The sequence below is a fragment of the Oncorhynchus mykiss genome, chromosome 18, assembly GCF_013265735.2.
Source record: "Oncorhynchus mykiss isolate Arlee chromosome 18, USDA_OmykA_1.1, whole genome shotgun sequence".
Classification (NCBI taxonomy): domain Eukaryota; kingdom Metazoa; phylum Chordata; class Actinopteri; order Salmoniformes; family Salmonidae; genus Oncorhynchus; species Oncorhynchus mykiss.
The window spans coordinates 26,008,661-26,027,808 of NC_048582.1; the positions used below are offsets into that span (position 1 = coordinate 26,008,661).

The 19,148-nt window shown below is 45.4% G+C and overlaps 1 protein-coding gene across 2 annotated transcripts in view; it reads right to left on the minus strand.

Moving 5' to 3' along the window:
* si:ch211-246m6.5 (von Willebrand factor D and EGF domain-containing protein) overlaps positions 1-19,148 on the minus strand; it is a 53,496-nt gene that overhangs the window by 27,221 nt on the left and 7,127 nt on the right. For both annotated transcript variants that reach the window (XM_036952428.1, XM_036952427.1), the window contains exons 2-19: positions 18,670-18,854; positions 17,837-18,065; positions 17,576-17,641; positions 17,239-17,474; positions 15,002-15,091; positions 14,623-14,764; positions 13,896-14,125; positions 13,228-13,301; positions 12,216-12,363; positions 8,681-8,821; positions 7,431-7,633; positions 6,696-7,155; positions 6,289-6,567; positions 5,779-6,034; positions 4,582-4,718; positions 3,663-3,827; positions 2,784-2,888; positions 1,536-1,650 (exon numbers count right to left, since the gene is read on the minus strand). In XM_036952428.1, coding sequence (XP_036808323.1) covers positions 1,536-1,650; positions 2,784-2,888; positions 3,663-3,827; positions 4,582-4,718; positions 5,779-6,034; positions 6,289-6,567; positions 6,696-7,155; positions 7,431-7,633; positions 8,681-8,821; positions 12,216-12,363; positions 13,228-13,301; positions 13,896-14,125; positions 14,623-14,764; positions 15,002-15,091; positions 17,239-17,474; positions 17,576-17,641; positions 17,837-18,065; positions 18,670-18,854 — 3,261 coding nt within the window. The remainder of the gene's footprint in view (positions 1-1,535; positions 1,651-2,783; positions 2,889-3,662; positions 3,828-4,581; positions 4,719-5,778; positions 6,035-6,288; positions 6,568-6,695; positions 7,156-7,430; positions 7,634-8,680; positions 8,822-12,215; positions 12,364-13,227; positions 13,302-13,895; positions 14,126-14,622; positions 14,765-15,001; positions 15,092-17,238; positions 17,475-17,575; positions 17,642-17,836; positions 18,066-18,669; positions 18,855-19,148) is intronic.

Consider the following 19,148-nt stretch of genomic DNA (forward strand, 5'->3'; position numbering starts at 1 on the left):
GTTGACAGACGGTATTCATTATTGTACTCCAGCTGTTTGAGAGGGTAGTTCCGAGCACACAGGGAAATTGAGGGGGAACTGGTGTATTGTAGTCTACTACAGAGAGCATCACTGACACTGTGAAGCCCCAAAGGGCTGTCACAACATGTTAGTGTCAGGGGTGGGATGGAGGGATGGAGGAAGGGAGGGAAGGAGAAAGGGAGAGAGAGAGGGAGAGAGAGAGGGTTGGGGATGGCGGGAGGGAGAGGAGAGGAAGAGGGAGGGGGTGAAGGGTGGGAGAGAGAAGGAGGGGTACAGTCTCTCTACAGGGACACAGAGACATGTGAAGACAGGCACCTCTATTGCAGAGTGCATGTAGACAGGTCCTGACAGGTAAAGAAACAGAGCCCCTGCAGATTGGCTGCTCTCCTTTGATCTAACACTGGGACAGAGACTGATGACACAGCTAATGGGACCAGGCATCTTCCTCAGAGCTAAAGACCTAATGACATAGACAGTAACACAGGGACAGGCTGCTTCAGAAACACACAGCCCCTGAGAAGAGAGAAAGGCAGGGCCTGTTCGAGGCCTACTAAGAGACTATTTTCTCATTTGTGTGTGTGTTCCTGTGCGCGCGTGTGTGTGTGTGTGTGCCTGTGCATGGGTGTGTTTGCAAGTATAATCCAACAATATAACCTTCAAAGGGAAATCTGTTCAAAGCCCATAAATGAAACTTCCTGACCTACAACTCAACTAAAAGAGAATCATGTCATCTGAGTCATAAAAGTCATAAAACTCCAAAGTTCTCCACTCCATCAAATGTACCCTGTGCCAATCATGATCAATCTTGTCTGACTGTCTATTATTAATCCCTATTAGACGGTGTTAATGAAGTGAACCATGCAGCGCAAAGATATAGGAAGCATCTGTAGCCCTGGGCGGGTGGGTGTGTTGCAAGCCGGCAGGCAGACTGTAAATATACCTGAGGAGGGGTAGAAAGAGGGGGAGGAAGAGAGAGAGAGAGAGAGAGAGAGAGAGAGTGAAGGAAGGAGAGAAAAAGGAGAGAGAAGAAAGGAGAGAAAATGGAGAAAGAGATAGAGATTGTCTCTCCTCTCTATACCAGTGTGACAGCCCCCCTCCAAGTGAAAATGAATGACCGTGGCAAGAGCACCGCTATCTATCGTTTCCTTCTCTCATTCCTCAAGACGGTCACCTACCACTTTAGTCTTTGCCGAGAATTTGAATTGCATTTCTTTGATCCTTCGCGTCCTCTCTCCTCGCCTCCTTCTCAAAACCCATTGGATGAGGGGGAGGGAGATCTGACCTTCTCATCGAATGGTTTTTGAAAAGAAGGAGAGAGGACGCAAGGAATCAAGGATATGCAATTGATATTCTCCGATTGACAACATGTTGATCCTTTTTCAAACCTTACATGCCGATCACGGTCACCATAGCTGTTTGCAGTCTGTTGTGTCAGTGTGTAGTTTGAGAGTTTTTCAAGCATATTTTGTTCCACAATATTCAGCAGTCATTTCCATTTGACGGATTTGATTTACCTTCATTTACGGACCATGTGAATTTGGATGTGTTTGGATTACAGAGGAGGCAGGGGCTGGCAGGATTGGAGTCTCCTTTAGCAAAACACATTCCATCTATATTGCATGTCCTCTCCTGACAGAGAAAGAGAGAAAGGTGAGAGAGAGAGAGACAAGTGAAAAAGAGAGAGAGAGAAAGGTGAGAGAGAGAAAGGTGAGAGAGAGAGAGAAAGGTGAGAGAGAGAGAAAGGTGAGAGAGAGAGAAAGGTGAGAGAGAGAGAAAGGTGAGAGAGAGAGAAAGGTGAGAGAGAGAAAGGTGAGCGAAAGACAGACAGACAGACAGACAGACAGGAAGGAAGGAAGAAAGGAAGAAAGACATTCACTGTTACTACATTTACTGAGATGATAAATAGGAATAAAAAGGTTCAAGGAAGAGTGTGTGACAGAGATGAACTTGTACAAATTTATGAAGCAACAATTTTTTGATAAAGTGTCATGCAATATGATCTTCTCAATGTTTAGCACTAGGACATGTCTGAGCCTCCCTCTGGAGACCATAGAAGAAAATCACAGCAGGAAATGAACAGAAAACAAACACTAACAAATCCATCTCTTCCAAATGTAACTCAATTTGATTAAAACATAATTGGCAGGAGCAGCTACAGTAGTCCCCTGTGTGTGTGTGTGTGTGTGTGTGTGTGTGTGTGTGTGTGTGTGTGTGTGTGTGTGTGTGTGTGTGTGTGTGTGTGTGTGTGTGTGTGTGTGTGTGTGTGTGTGTGTGCGTGCGTGCGTGCGTGTGTGTGTGTGTGCGTGCGTGCGTGCGTACTGTATGGTGTGCAGGGAGGACATTCATAACATCTGTGGTGTAGAACAAACATCCTTGGACGTAGGGAGCTCTGAAAGTGATGTTGTGAGTGTCTGTTTTAGTCATCCTAGAGACAACCGGTATTCCAGAGCCTGGTTTCCACTGTACAGTAAACCCAAGAGTAAAGATGTACAACAACACTTCACTAAACATGTTGCACAGCATGTTCAACAACAGCTACCCTGCAGACATTACGAGACAGCCTGGTTTTCACTTCTTCTCGTTATACGAATATCTTATCTTACGCCTTTCTCAGTGGTGAAGAGTTGTCCTAATACTGCATGGTTCTTGAGGAGATACACTGCGACTTTTAAGGGGAAATATGAATGTGTGTGTGTGTGCGTATGTGTGTGTGTGGTCGTGCATGCATGTGTGCGCGGGTTTGTGTGGTGTATAGTAGTTACCTTTAACTTACAGAGTCCGGAGTGGGTTGGTTCACACACCTGGCACACACCATCGTAGATTGTTAGCGACTTAGGCTCACTGTACTGAGAGCCGTCATTGGTCACCTGAGACAGGAAGGAACAACACTGTAACCAACCAATACACAACACACTCTAGTGCAAACCAGTTTCAGACATTCATATCAATTAGGAGGGCTTCCGTGTCTTGAGCTTGGTATGGATGGTCAAACGGTTTGGTGGTTTAGCTAAGTAAATCATTTAATATGATTTCAGAAGGTTGAAGCTCATATACTGTGAAAAAAACAAAACAAAACAAAACAAAACAATTTGATTTAGGATTTGAAATTCATGCTTATGCCCACTTAGACATTTTCACAGCATCCAATACAAATGTACCTCACACTCCTATGGGATGGGTGACTCAAGCTCCCCTAAACCTTGTAGATTAATGGCAGAGCCAGGGCTAAAGTAGGTAATATTGGGCTCATCTTCTAAGCCCACTTACCCAGGCTCACATAATCCACTTCAGCAGACAGACCTGACTTTGGGCTAACCTTGGGGGTGAGGAGAGAGGCCCCACGGCTCTGTCTCCTACATTGAGATTTATGCTAATGTCTTCTAATACGGCAGTAAACAAACAGCGATCCCAAACCACTCAGGGACATGCTGGAACATGATATATAGGCTATAGAACAGTCAAGGAGAAGGTCAGGAATAGGGCAAAGCGGAAGACTTCAAGTTGACTTTAAAAAAAAAAGTGAGCCATAATCACAGTTTCTTGCAAGGAAACGAGGTGACTTTCCATGTGCTTTAGTAAAATGAATGACGCAACGAATGAACTTTATTGATATAACTATATAATACTGTAAATAACTTTACCTTGACTTCCCAGCGAGCATAGGGTTTGTCATCCACCATAAAGTCTACAGAGTTGATAGTCATCATGCTGTTCAGTGAGGGGACAGAACAGTCTAAAGCCTTGGAGCTCAGGAAGGTAGCTCTGGTCCTCTGCTTCTCTCGCGGAACCCGCTCACCATTCAGGTACTAGAGGAGATAGATCGATAGATCACCATCAGAGCATGTGAATATTGTGTGTCTAATGTGTAATTACACCGTTGATCATGGCTGAACCCCAGTCCTGCAGAGCAGTAGTTTGTTAAGACCTACACAATATCACAGCTTAATTGTGAAATAGACACAAATGACTTATTCGAAATTCATGACAGGCACACGGAAAAGTTTTTGCCCCAAAAAAAAAAGAGTATTGCACAATTTTCATCACAAAAATGGTAAAGTTATCTGTGATCAGATTTGAACACACAACCTTTGGGTTGCAAGACGTTCACCGTTACATGCCAACCCATCCTCCCTGACCAACCTCCCTCCTATCATTTCTGTCTGTCTTTCTGGCACTCTATACAAAACCGTAAACTGCACACACAAAAATATACAGTCCAATAAGCAATTTATGTCTATTTCACAATAATCTGTGATACTGGGTTGGTTAGACACACCCATTCTCCCACCACCGTCTGCCTATTCACATAGCTGACATTGGAGTCCTGTCCAGTCTGAGGGATGATTATAAGGCCTACTGAAATGAGCCCCCCTCCTGTGATAGAAAAAGGGAATCTAGAGCACCATAGTTTTTCTGAACTCTTTCAATGAAAAAATACTGGTTTGGAGAGATTTCAGCATCCTGTCTGCTTTTTCTGTGTTCCCCACTCTGTTTAATGCAGCAATACTTTGGGGTATGTCCTTGTATGACCGTGACGATTGTCTGAGGTATTTCTCTCACCATCAGTCGTGTGAGGTGGCAGCCCAGGTTGGGAGAGTCGATGAAGCCGAGGCCAAAGACCCGGACGCTGCGACAGTCGAACGCTCTGATGTCACACAGACCACTGTTCTCCAGGTCTGTCAACTCCACGGGCTGACCTGAGGAGAGAGGAGAAAGGGATGAGAGGGGAGAAGAGAAGAGAGATAGATCATCAGAGTTGAGGAAAGACGGAGTGGAATATGTGTAAGTGAGGAAGCGCCAAAACAGAAAGACTCAATATGCAAGTCTAGTGCAATACAAGCCCACTCGCTGACAAACCAAAATGGAAGATTCACCAATTCAAGGGCACTCATGTATACATTACGTATGATGTGACAAAATGGCACATTGTCCATGACAACACAGTTAGTAAATTCGCAGAGACCGTCACAATAAATACATCACCAGCCAGACACAAAGTCATAGAATTGGGAGGTCATGTTCAAGTACATTGTCATGAAGCAACACACTGTTTTATAATACCTGCCAGAATGAGTTTAACAAAGAGTCCCTTTGACTCTGTCTGCATCAAGTACAGTACTAGTATGTCTGCCTCCTTTGATTCTAGTTTGATTCTACTTTCTACAGAAAACAATGTCATAAGTGATATTAAACTCTTGAAGTCGATGGCATTTGCTTGAATAAGAATGACAACAAACAATCAACACAAAAGAGGAGACAATTCCCCTTCAATGTCCCCTCCTCCCCCTGTGCTCTGGCCCAGGGGGAGACTTGATGCTCGCCTGTGATCAGTTGAGCTATTAGCTGGATTTATTGGCGCGCCCTGCCAAATTCCCCTAGGACCCTGATCCCAGATCAGCTACTATAAATCACACAACACACAGAGAGAGGTCACGGATGGATGCCCGGACCGCTACCTGGTGATAAACAGCATCCTACTTTTTCCCATCTCTCAATCAGGATCTATGTTCACAAAGCATACCAGAATAGGAGTACTGATCTCGGGTCAGTTTTGTCTTTTACATTACAATTATATGGACCTTAGTGGATGTGAATTAGGATTACTCACTGTATCCAACATTAAAAATAACTTGAGACTGCAGTAGTCTAATGTGGCAAACAAAATGACCAATAAGCTGGTGAAATCCAATTTTAAGATAAGATGTTTTGATTAAAAATTATGCCCAATCTCTGAGCAGTTTGCAAGTGAATACTCACTGATAGCCAGGCTGCAGTCGTAGAAGCTGTGACCAGGATAGCATTGACAACCCCACTCAGTGCACTGCCCGTTCCCGTTGCAGAAGTTGGGGCAGCGCAGTGCGGTGAGTACCGTCCCAATGATCCCCTCAACCCCCTCCATCCCAGCCCTGGACTCCCCCAGCTCCAGGACCCTCTGGGTCCGGTTCTCCAATAGCCTCCTCTCACACTCGTTCTCCAGGTAGTGCACCAGAGCCTCCTCCCAGGCCAAGTCATCCTACAACATCAAGTTCAGTAAGTTCAAGTTGAACTGCACTCACATTGCAGTCAATGGAAACTGAAATCCATGAGCATACTGTACAATTGGCTTAACAAAAGGGCAGACAAGACCTACACTAACAAGTTACAAAATCAACAACGGTAGTGTCCAAAATGACACAAGATTTCCTCGCCCTTATGGGCTCTGGTCAAAAGTAGTGAACTATATAGGGAATAGAGCGTCATTTCAGACACAGACACAAACAGAAATACCTTGAGCTGCAGATCCAGGATGCACAGGTCCACTGCCTCATCCAGCCTCCGGCCCAGCAGCCCTCTACACACTGTTCCCACCGTGGAGTTCCCCAGGGCTAGCTGGCACACCTCCAGGGCCTTGACCGACGTAAGCCCACTCGGGGTGGGCCACACAGGCTGGGCCACTGGTCGCTCTGCAGACAGGTGGTGGTCCTCAGGGAAGAAATAGGCTAAGCTCTCCAGGTCCGCTTGGCTCAGGGACTGAGAGGTGAAGATGGGCTGGAACTCGTACAGCGCCTAATAATGACAATAGTAATAAGAGCAATAATGACAATAACAACAACAAATGGCCATTCAAATAAACTCAAGGACACTATACAACAAGAAAAACCAAAATAGAAGAAAAAAATTCAAAGGATGAGCACCTGTCTCTTTGTCTTGGGCCTGTTGTCGTCTACGGCAACCAGGAAGTCTCTTCTGAGTTCCCTGTCAACCTCTCTCTCACTCTTATCACCGAGGTCCCCAAACCCACCATAGTCCACCATCTGGGAACTCGGCTGTTTGTGTATCTCCATAGGCAGAGCTGGGCCGTTCAGGATGGACACTCCCTGGTGGTCACTTTGTTCTGGCTCAGAGCTCCTAATGTACTGAGTGGTAGTGTCCACCCAGGGGAAGACAGAGGTGTAATCCACGTTGTCATGAGACTGGCACTGGGCCTGGTGCTGGGGTGACGAGGGGTTAAAGTTGTAGTGGCTATCGCCGGTGTGGCCCGTGGTGAAATGCAGAGACATGCTGTAGCCCTCCTGACACCGACAGAAAGGCCGTAGTTCCTCCACCTCCATTACAGGGGGCATGGTGTCAAATAAGCTCTCCCCCGCGGCTAGCCTGACACAAAGAAGAAACAGAGGGATATGGATCAGACAACGAGCTATCTCATCAGACTCTGAATTAGAGTAAGCCTTGGGGATAACACAGGATTTGATAAAGGATTTCTTTTCTCATGCCAGCTAAAATAGAAAAGGTAACCCAAGGTTATTACGGAACAACAATTCACTTACAAACTAAATGACAAAAAAGGAAAGGGGATGGGGGAATGTACACTGAACAGTTACCAGCCCAGGGGACCACTCTCAGATCTATATAGAATCATTAATAGTTACCTCCATTCCTCCACAAAGCGTTCTTGTTCAGTGCTCCCATAGGTGGTCCCATCAGGTCCATGGAAGTCGTTGTGACCGTTCCGGTCGAACGTCCCACAGAGTCCCGTTGTACTGCTGTAGTCCACACTGGGAGCTCTGATTGACAGGCTCATCCCCCAATCACTGATGTCCGCCCTTACAAAGGCCCCAGATGGAAAGATCAACTACAAAAGGAATAAGAAGGGACAAAAACGTCTGCTAAATGACATATTATATTATATATTATAAAAGTAAGAGTTAACCTTTATTACACCCAGAAGCTAATTCTAACAGAACTTAATGCAAACTGCATATTATAGAAAGAGTTCACTCATTGTTTTCTTGTGTGGATCAGTGTAGTACATAGCGGGACTCATCAAAACAACAACATCAAACTCCAAATCTTTCTATCCGGAGAACTAGTGTTGGACATTACATTACATCAATCGTACAGTGTTGCAGATTGCCCCGAGCAGATATGTGTTTTCCCATGACTTGTAAAAGTCGTTTCATTCAATATTGGGCTCATTGGGCTCACAAACTCACACATCCCCAAAACCTGTCTAGACAGTGAGGGAGGAAACAGCCCATAAAAGTGGTTTTAATGACTTTAGTAAAAAAACATGAGCTGACGCATACACAAAAATGCTTGTAGAGGTGCTGACTACCTGAGAAAAAAACTTTACAAAAAGAAAGAAAGTCGCCTCCTGGGTGGCTTAGGTCACTGCATCGCAGCGCCAGCTGTGCCACCAGAGACCCTGGGTTCGCACCCAGGCTCTGTCGCAGCCAGCCGCGACCGGGAAGTCCGTGGGGCGACGCAGAATTGGCCTAGCGTCGTCAGGGTTAGGGAGGGTTTGGCCGGTAGGGATATCCTTGTCTCATCTCGCACCAGCGACTCCTGTGGCGGGCCGGGCGCAGTGCGCGCTAACCAATGTCGCCAGGTGCACGGTGTTTCCTCTGACACATTGGTGCGGCTGGCTTCCGGGTTGGATGCGCGCTGTGTTAAGAAGCAGTGCGGCTTGGTTGGGTTGTGTTTCGGAGCTTTCGACCTTCGTCTCTCCCGAGCCCGTACGGGAGTTGTAGCAAAGAGACAAGATAGTAATGACTAACAATTGGATACCACGAAAAGGGGGGAGGGAGGGGGGGAGAAAAAAAAGCGATATATGCTCCCAACAACTGAATGGGTAAACCTACTTGGTAAAAGTAATCCCGTTAAATGAACCAATACCTACTGTAATTTTCTTCCCCTGGTGAGATTCATGGATCTTGATCCGATACTGACTGGAGACTCTGTTATATCCTCCCAGGTTCTTCAGAGAGAGCTGGGGCCTGGTCTCCTGAAGCTGACCATTACACATGTCCAGCATGACCACCTTAAGGACCACAAAACAAAATAAGTAATTGACTGTATTGTGTTATCCTTATAGTTTTCTACTGTATTTACAAGCTGTATATACACTGCTCAAAAAAATAAAGGGAACACTAAAATAACACATCCTAGATCTGAATGAATGATTCTTATTAAATACTTTTTCCTTTACAAAGTTGAATGTGCTGACAACAAAATCACACAAAAATTATCAATGGAAATCAAATTTATCAACCCATGGAGGTCTTTGATTTGGAGTCACACTCAAAATTAAAGTGGAAAACCACATTACAGGCTGATCCAACTTTGATGTAATGTCCTTAAAACAAGTCAAAATGAGGCTCAGTAGTGTGTGTGGTCTCCGCGTGCCTGTATGACCTCCCTACAACGCCTGGGCATGCTCCTGATGAGGTGGCGGATGGTCTCCTAAGGGATCTCCTCCCAGACCTGGACTAAAGCATGGACAGTCTGTGGTGCAATGTGGCGTTGGTGGATGGAGCGAGACATGATGTCCCAGATGTGCTCAATTGGATTCAGGTCTGGGGAACGGGCGGGCCAGTCCAGAGCATCAATGCCTTCCTCTTGCAGGAACTGCTGACACACTCCAGCCACATGAGGTCTAGCATTGTCTTCCATTAGGAGGAACCCAGGGCCAACCACACCAGCATATGGTCTCACAAGGGGTCTGAGGATCTCATCTCGGTACCTAATGGCAGTCAGGCTTCCTCTGGCTGTGCGCCCCCCAAAGAAATGCCACCCCATACCATGACTGACCCACCGCCAAACCGGTCATGCTGGAGGATGTTGCAGGCAGCAGAACGTTCTCCACGGCGCCTCCAGACTCTGTCACGTCTGTCACATGTGCTCTTCATCTGCGAAGATTAAGATTCACCAGTGGTGAATTTGCCAATCTAGGTGTTCTCTGGCAAATGCCAAACATCCTGCACGGTGTTGGGCTGTAAGCACAACCCCCACCTGTGGACGTCGGGCCCTCATACCACCCTCTTGGAGTCTGCTTCTGACCGTTTGAGCATACACATGCACATTTGTGGCCTGCTGGAGGTCATTTTGCAGGGCTCTGGCAGTGCTCCTCCTGCTCCTCCTTGCACAAAGGCGGAGGTAGCGGTCCTGCTGCTGGGTTGTTGCCCTCCTACAGCCTCCTCCACGTCTCCTGATGTACTGGCCTGTCTCCTGGTAGCGCCTCCATGCTCTGGACACTACGCTGACAGACACAGCAAACCTTGCCACAGCTCGCATTGATGTGCCATCCTGGATGAGCTACCACTAGAGTGAAAGCACCGCCAGTTCAAAAGTGACCTAAACATCAGCCAGGAAGCATAGGAACTGAGAAGTTGTCTGTGGTCACCACCTGCAGAACCACTCCTTTATTGGGGGTGTCTTGCTAATTGCCTATATTTTCCACCTGTTGTCTATTCCATTTGCACAACAGCATGTGAAATTTATTGTCAATCTGTGTAGCTTCCAAAGTGGACAGTTTGATTTCACAGAAGTGTGATTGACTTGGAGTTACATTGTGTTGTTTAAGTGTTCCCTTTATTTTTTGAGCAGTGTATATATACATTTCTTTAAGCATAAAAGCGGCAACATATTTTTAGCTTAAAAGCGCCAATTGTGGTCTCTTTTTTTTTTACCCCAAATTGGTAATGATTGCAAAGAGACACTGTCTGTCAGCAAGGACCGCTTTTTGTTTAAATTTAAATTTCTTTTTAAGTTTAAATTCCCCAAAATAAGCATATATAAAAAAAGTCATACATTTACATCTTTTAGCTCTAACTCTGGAATGCTATGGGCTATCAACTCAGTTAAATTTGCATATCAAAGATGAGACTCTCCAATTGGTATCGAGATATTGAATGAAAGCTCATTTATGTGTTTTTTTTTTATACTGGCTGCCAAACCCTCCCGGGGTCCAAATCTGGGGTGGCTCCATAGCAAATCAAATCAAATTGTATTAGTCACATGCGCCAAATACAAAGTAGACCTTACAGTGAAATGCTTACTTACGAGCCCCTAACGAACACTGCAGTTTTAAAAAATATGGATAAAAAAAAGATAAAAGTAAGACGTAATTAAAGAGCAGCAGTAAAAAAAATAACAATATATACAGGGGGGATGTCGGTACAGAGTCAATGTGCGGGGGCACCGGTTAGTTGAGGTAGTATGTACATGTACAGTAGGTAGAGTTAATTAAAGTGACTACGCATAGATGACAACAGAGATTGGCAGTGGTGTGGAGAGGGGAGGGGAGGGGGAGGGGGGAGGGGCAATGCAAATAGTCTGGGTAGCCATTGACTAGATGTTCAGGAGTCTTATGGCTTGGGGGTAGAAGCTGTTAAGAAGCCTTTTGGACCTAGACTTGGCGCTCCGGTACTGCTCGCCGTGTGGTAGCAGAGAGAACAGTCTATAACTAGAGTGGCTGGAGTCTTTGACACATTTTAGGGCCTTCCTCTGACACCCCCTAGTATAGAGGTCCTGGATGGCAGGAAGCTTGCAGTGATGCACTGGGCCATTCGCTCTACCCTCTGTAGTGCCTTGCGGTCAGAGCCTGAGCAGTTGCCATATAAGACAGTGATGCAACCATGCTCTCGATGGTGCAGCTGTAGAACCTTTTGAGGGTCTGAAGACCCATGCCAAATATTTTCTGTCTCCTGAGGGGGAATAGGTTTTGTCTTGCCCGCTTCACAGCTGTCATGATGTGCTTGGACCCTGTTAGTTTGTTGTTGATGTGGACACCAAGGAACGTGAAGCTCTCAACCTGCTCCACTGCAGCCCCGTCGATAAGAATGAGAAAATATATATATTTTCAGGATACATCTACCTCTGTGCCAAATTTGGTGCTTTTGTCACAAAGTTTCCTCTTGAGACATTTAAAGCTTAGCCACGCACCACTAGTATAGAAAAGAGTGATTTACGTTTAATCCCTCCATTTGACCTCCATTTGACGACTTCTAGGGTTAATTTTCAAATAAATTAAATTAATCTATGAATCATTCATTCAATCGGGGCGGCAGGGTGGTTAGAGCGTTGGACTAGTAACCGGAAGGTTGCAAGTTCAAACCCCCGAGCTGACAAGGTACAAATCTGTCGTTCTGCCCCTGAACAGGCAGTTAACCCACTATTCCTAGGCCGTCATTGAAAATAAGAATTTGTTCTTAACTGACTTGCCTAGTTAAATAAAGGTAAAAAAAAATCAATAAATGATTTCCTCAAAACATCTTGCCTGATCAATGTGTAAATGGGCGTGTTAAACTGTGGTGCTTTGTGTTTGATGTTGTAAATGTGTCTTTTGTATTCAACTTCTCGTGCTGCCGTTTTGGCCAGGTCTCTCTTGTAAAATTGTCAAATAATGGTAAAATATAACAATTGAATCAATCAACCTCGTTTCCCTCCCTGGCCGCCACTCCACAGTTGCAGGACACAGCGTAATGGCGGCTGCCACAGTCCCACTGACGAGCCTGGACCTCGAACGCTCGGTGGAGGCTCTTGTAGAGGAGGAAGGTACCCGTCTGTTGGTTCTCATAGCGTCTGGTGGGGAGAAACTGGTCTTAAAACAGGGGTGATAAATTGGACTGATATCATAGCTGTGATGTTCTTACTTGAAAATACCAAAACAACATATGTATTGTGCATCTTGCTCGTGAAAATGCCTGTGGCAATTTGTTAGAATTGAACATGTGCTTCAAATAAGTTCAACTTAAAGTTATTTTACTGGCAAGTTCAAATAAATGGTAAGACCTACTTTCCAATAATTATCATAGAAAAAAAAAAACCTTTTCAATCTAATCAAGCAAAAAGGGTATTTTGATAATGGGATCTAGAGATTGCATAAGCACGATGAAGGTGAAGCAATTATTTAAAAAATAATTAGGATTTAAAATGTTCTATCTATTTAGAAGGTTACGGACTGGTCCCCTTCGGACCTGTTTGGTCTGAAAAACATTTTTAACATATTTATCTCTGATTAGTGGGTGTTTTTTGCAATGTTTTCAAGTACCAGCTTTGAGAGGATAGTTAATAATAATAATTACAGTAAAGAACTTAATCAGTTAGCAGGAGGTGGAGTGGTGATTTAAATAGCTCTTCTTGATCATTAAAATCGGCCAAAACAAGTAATGTGGGGGAAAATGCATAGTAAATGAGAACAATTTTGAAACACACTGTATTTAAATGTACAAGAAGGTCTATTGGGCGGGGGGGAGAGAATGGGGATGTGAAATCGGAAGTCGGTACTCGTCTCCAAGTCTGTATGTAACACATGAATATATAATAATAATAATATATGCCATTTAGCAGATGCTTTTATCCAAAGTGACATAAATAGTAAATCCAAAGTGATTTACATATGGGTGGTCCTGGGAATCTAACAAGCGACATGCCCCAGTTACCTACCTGCCATCCAACGTAATGATGTGTGGATCAGTCAGAGAGTAGCAGCTTGCAGTGGGAACATCTTGAACTGTGACCTGCAGAGGTATGAGGAACAAAGCTTAGCGTGACCCACTCTGGTCGTGCTGATTAAAGTGTCTGCAACAGCACAGGGCTTTCATGTGCGTGTGCGTGTGCGTTAGTGTCTGAAAAACAGGCCGAAATGCTTTCATGTCTCACTGGCTTAAACACTAAACACAGATGTGGCTAGCCTGACTGCATGACTGAGTGATGACATAACAAAGGGGAAGTCGGAGGTTTAGGAGGACACAACGGGTCTTGCTACATGAGTAATGCTAAGACTTAGTTTAAAAGGAAAGAGTGGAAGCCCACGTAGAAAAGCAGTGTGAGTGATTTGTCGTTGGTTCATAACAGTCTTCTCTTTAACCATGTAAACACTGTGGTGCTATGTCATGCAGACATTTACTGCAGTTCTGTTAGTGTTATAAGCAGCTGTTCTGAGGCTTACAGCTACATCATCTCTCTCTCGGACCTTGAGTGGGTTGGGCTATAGCCCATCCGGAGGCGGGGTTTGCGAAAAAAAAAAGTGAATTAGAATATTCCAAAATTCTAATTCCATTGTAGTGTTGTAATGTGTTCTAATTATATTTCTATGGGTCTCCCGGTCGGACCTTGAGAGGTGTGGGGCTGTATCCCCTCCAGAGGCGCGGTGCGTCAGAGCGTGGCGTGGCGCTGAGTAGGCTGGGGCGGTTGCCGTCGCGGGTGAAGTCTGTGACGGCGGTGAGGGTGAGGCTGGCCCAGGCACACCCCTGTCTCCGGCTGCAGGCTGCAGTAGGCTGCAGCTCCACCTGGCAGGTAGACAGGGCCATGTTGGGGGCCTCCACGCTGGGATCCAGGCTGTCTGGGAGGGCAACAGGACACATAACAGTGTCTGGTTAGTAAATACCCCCACAGAGCTGCAAGACAGATAGCCTGAATATGAAATCAACCCCTAGCCCCTAGATCTGAGAAAGGATTGGATGGGTGTAAACAAACAGGAATTAATCACATGTTGAGTCTTTTGGTTTTAAACCCCTCTGGCATTAGTACAGTAAGCACTGGCTCACACAGTGGGGCTCCCGAGTGGTCTAAGGCACTGCATCTCAGTGCTAGAGGCGTCACTACAGACCCTGGTTTGATTCCAGGCTGTATAACAACCGGCCGTGATTGGGAGTCCCATAGGGCAGCGCACAAGTGGCCCAGCGTCGTCCGGGTTAGGATTTGGCCAGGTTAGGCCGTCATTGTAAATATGAACTTGTTCTTAACTGACTTGCATAGTTAAATTAAGGTTAAATAAAAGAAAGAAAAACAAACACAGAGATGGCATGGTCATGGAAATTAGGCTATTCTAATTCTCACCTGAGTCACGGACACTCAGAGTGAGAGTGACTCCACATGGTCGGCCATGCTCTGTCCCGTAACAAGGGATAGGCACTGTACTGCGAATGGTTACAGCATGCTCTTTTCCGTCCTCCGCAATGTGCAGCACATCTGGAACAAACTGCAGGCAAAGAGAGAGAGAGAGAGAGAGAGAGGGAGCGAGAGTACAGACACAGATTCCTGGTCAGACTGGGCTCAATGTTCATTTAATTTACAGCACGCGATGCAGTTCAGGAGGAGTTTAATGCTCAACAATGGATTATACACAACTTAGAGGTCAACCAACATCCATCCCAGTCTTCAAACACATTCAGAACGATGAGGGTTTTAGTAAATTGCATCAGTCATGATGGTTTACCTTAATTCCAGCGTAGAAGCTCTCACTCTCTTTGGCCAGAGATTGTGTCCGGCTGGAGTTACCCAGTAACGTGGAAACACTACAGGAGAACTGTAAAAAAGAATCCTACGTTAAGAATGACACAAGTAGCTACTATCAAGTGGTCAACTGGCAAGTCAGTGACAAAGCTATCTATGACACAAATGAAACACCATTTTCAATATTTTCCCTTCAAAAAAGCATAAGGCCATAAGAATGGTCTTTCTAATTTGTGTTTGTATGTGTAATTCATCCAAACATTTCACTGAGTCATGTGGCTTGTAGGCTACATGAGCAATGTGCTAGGGCTGGAGTGTGTTTAACTCCATCCTCAGTAAAGTAGTCACCCCTGATCTAGCCCAGCTGTGACATCAGCATGTGTGGAACAGAGCCTGATGAGTGAAGCCAGGCCTGCTTTGTACTGCACAGCTTGTCATGGATACACACAACTAGCATCGCACGTTGTATCCATCCACACATGGCTTCCAATGGCTAATACAGTAATTGCTATCTGAAGTTTCAAGTTGTATTAGTCGTATACAGGATACACATGGTATACACTGTCCAATGAAATGCTTACTTGCAGGTTCCTTCTTGACAATGCAACAACAATAAGAAATAAGAAAATATAAGAATACGAACATAAACTAAATGGCTGAGTAGAATAGAATAAACATTTAAGCATAAGTATAATACAGGAAGGCGCAATTTATAGTCCAACATTTACACGTGTATTGGGGAGGGGTGTATTTGGGGGCAACTGTTTAAATAGTGCAGTATTAACAATAGTAAATAATAATAATGTGTGTGTAGGATAACAGTTGGAGGTCAGGAGTCTGAAACCTTTGGAGTTGGCACTAGTGTGAGGCAAAGGTGTGTGCTTGCGGTGGTCCTATTCAATGTCTTCCTCCTGTGTGTCACAACACTCCTGCACGGGCCAAATTTCCTAAGCCGCCTTAGGAAGTAGAGGCGCTGTTGCGCTCTCTTGACAACAGGGGTGATGTTGGTCCATGTGAATTCATCTGTGGTGCGGACACTGAGGAACTTAAAAATGCTGACTCTCTCTACTGCAGTCCCGCTGATGTGGATAGGGCATGTTCCCTCTACTTCCTAAAGTAAACAATCAACTCCTTTGTTTTGCTGACGTTGAGGGAGAGGTTGTTTTCCTGGCACCACAATGCCAGGTCACTTACCTCCTATCTAGAGGCTGATTCGTCGTTGTTGGTTTTCAGGCCTACAACCGTGGTGTCATCAGCAAACTTAATGATGGAATTGGGATCATGCAAAGCCATGCAGACATGGGTGAACAGGGAGTGCAGCAGAGGGCTGAGGACACACCCTTGGGGGGCCCCTGTGTTAAGAGTCAGTGTGGTGGAGGTGTTGTTGCCAATCCTCACAGCCTGTGGTCTGCCTTTCAGGAAGTCCGTGACCCAGTTGCAAAGGGTAGTGTTCAGACCAAGGGCTCTGAGCTTGGTGATGAACTTGGAGGAAACAATAGTGGTGAATGCTGAACTGTAATCACTGAACAGCATTCTTACATACTTTAGGTGTTCCTCTAGTCCAGATGCCTTAGGGCCGCCTGAATAGCGATGGAAATGGCATCTTCCGTGGATCTGTTGGAGCGGTAGGCAAATTGGAGTGGGTCCAGTGTGCCTGTCATGCTGGCCTTGACGTGGGCCATGACCAGCCTTTCGAAGCACTTTACGATTACAGGGGTGAGTGTGACAGGGCGATAGTCATTTGGCATGTCATCTTGGTTTTCTTGGGCACTGGGACTATGGTGGTCTCCTTTAAGCAAGTGGTGACTACAGCCTGTGACAGGGACAGGTTGAAGATATCTAATATCTGCGTTAGAAGAAGAGGCTCAATGCTACATACCAATTGCAAAGAAAGCATTTGATGGGAATCATGTGAAAGAGTCCTCATAGCAATTAAAAGTAAGAAAGACCAACCCTAAACTGAGACTGATGTATTCCTCTACCCTTCCTGACCTCCTTTCTCTTCCTTGACAATCTGACACACCTCCTTCTATTCTTTTTTTCTACGTTGAACCCCAGTCAGAAAGGTCAAGAGGTCAACAGGATCCATCCATTGGTTAAGCCACCAAAGATGGTCAACCCCCAATCCCCCATCACACAAACGCATGCATGTAAGCTCACACACACACACACACGTAACACACACACATCCACATACACACGTCTGGTAGGCATTATTACCGTCTCCCCCAGTCTGAAGTGGACTCCGTCCATCTCCACCAATGAGAAGGTCTCCATGATAGAATCTTTCCTGATCTCCACCTTCATATTGGATGCCAGGTGTCGGGCCCAGACCACCAGATAGCCCAAGGGGAGTCCCGAGGTCTTCACCCCACTGAAGGTGCATCGCAGGTGGACACTGCTGCCCACCAGCTCTGGGATGATCACAGGCTTGTAGGATAATGCAGGGAGACTTGCTGAGGGATGAACAAGAAGCTGATATCAAGGACCACCCAGACATGATTAAATAAAGAATAAATGTGAATAATATTTATTTGAGCTTGTTGTGGTTGTTTACCTTTGCATTGCCCATTGACTTCCACCTCACCCGTGGGGCATAATTTAGGTCCAAATTCTGATATGACTGAAAACGAAAAACACAGTTTTTTAAATTTTATTTCCTCAATTCCACTAAAGGACTTAAAGGCTTTAGATCAGAGTGAACAAATAGAGCAGCAGACATATCTTAAGGCTAATAACAAATTCCAAATTCCAGCGAAGCAGTCACCCATACCTCCATTCACACCAAACTGACAGTGATTCTGTCATTCTAATTCACCTTTGGCACAATATCCCATACACCCCTGGGTGGGCTGCAGGTAGTACAGGAGAAACTCCCCACAGTTGCGTACTGAGATGGGGATGCGGAAGAGGCAGCAGTCCTTGGTGCTCCCGTGGAAGAACTGCCAGGTGGCACAGGCCGAGAGCTGGCGGACCTCCCCTGGGCGGGGCAATGAGCTATCAGTGAGAGACAGCCACACAGGCGCCTGGGTGCCACATCTGTTCATCTGGAGAGAAGACAATGACCCGTATTTACAAAGCATCTCAGAGTAAGTGCTGATCGAGGATCAGTTTTGCCTTTTAAATTGTAATGGGTATGAGGGGGGACCTGATCCTAGATCAGCATTCCTACTTTGAGATGCTTTGTGAAAAAGCTTCCACCTGTTCTGTAGCTACTCATTATACAGTTTACACTCAACTTTTCACTGTAAAAAAAAAAAACACAATAAGCAAAAACCAAACACAGCTGTATTGAATGAGATCAGTTGTGTGGACTCATTTACATGGAAATGAACTGTGTAATTCATGCCTTGCTTTGGTAACTACAGTTGGGATGTTTATAAAGAATCATCTTTATAATTCTCATAATACACCACGCTTTAAATATTGGATGCACAACATGTTCCATTAAGAAAACCACTTGATTAAGGACATTATCTCCTGTAGTGGACAACGTAATTAATGAAAATCCCTTGCACTGTGAAGAGTTAATCATAGTTTTGCCTGTATCATTCATGTGAATGGTAAATAAAAGAGGCCCTAAAATGGAGCCTGGTGGAACCACTTTACACACTAGGGGCAAGACGGCATGGTTTAACAGCTTTAGCTTACTTCCACACAGCTGGTGGGCATCTCTGCAGGCTTGTTGTTAATGCTGAAGCGGTACCATCCTGGGGAGAGGGAGTGATCGCAGATCAGGTCCTGTATAGCAGTGTTCTGCAGGTCACTGGAGTCAAAGTCCACGCTGCGATACGGGTTTCTCAACATGCGGTAACCTCCCGGGTAGCACTCTGGAGCTGGGGGAGGCAGAAGGACAAAGTTCGTAAGAAAACACGTTACATTCACAGGATACATTTAATTTTTTAAGATGAACGTATTTAGAATATAGGAGTCTTTCTGGGTAGTCACTGTGATGTCAACCTGGACTGTGGAGGGAGGAAGGGAGGGAGGGATGGAGGAAGGGAGGGTTGGAGGGAGGGAGTGAGGAAGGGAGGGAGGGAGGGTTGGAAGGAGGGAGGGAGTGAGCAGGGCATGGTACCAAAAAAAGGTAGCAAAATATGTCATCCCAGTGGCTCTATAACTTCAGTCAG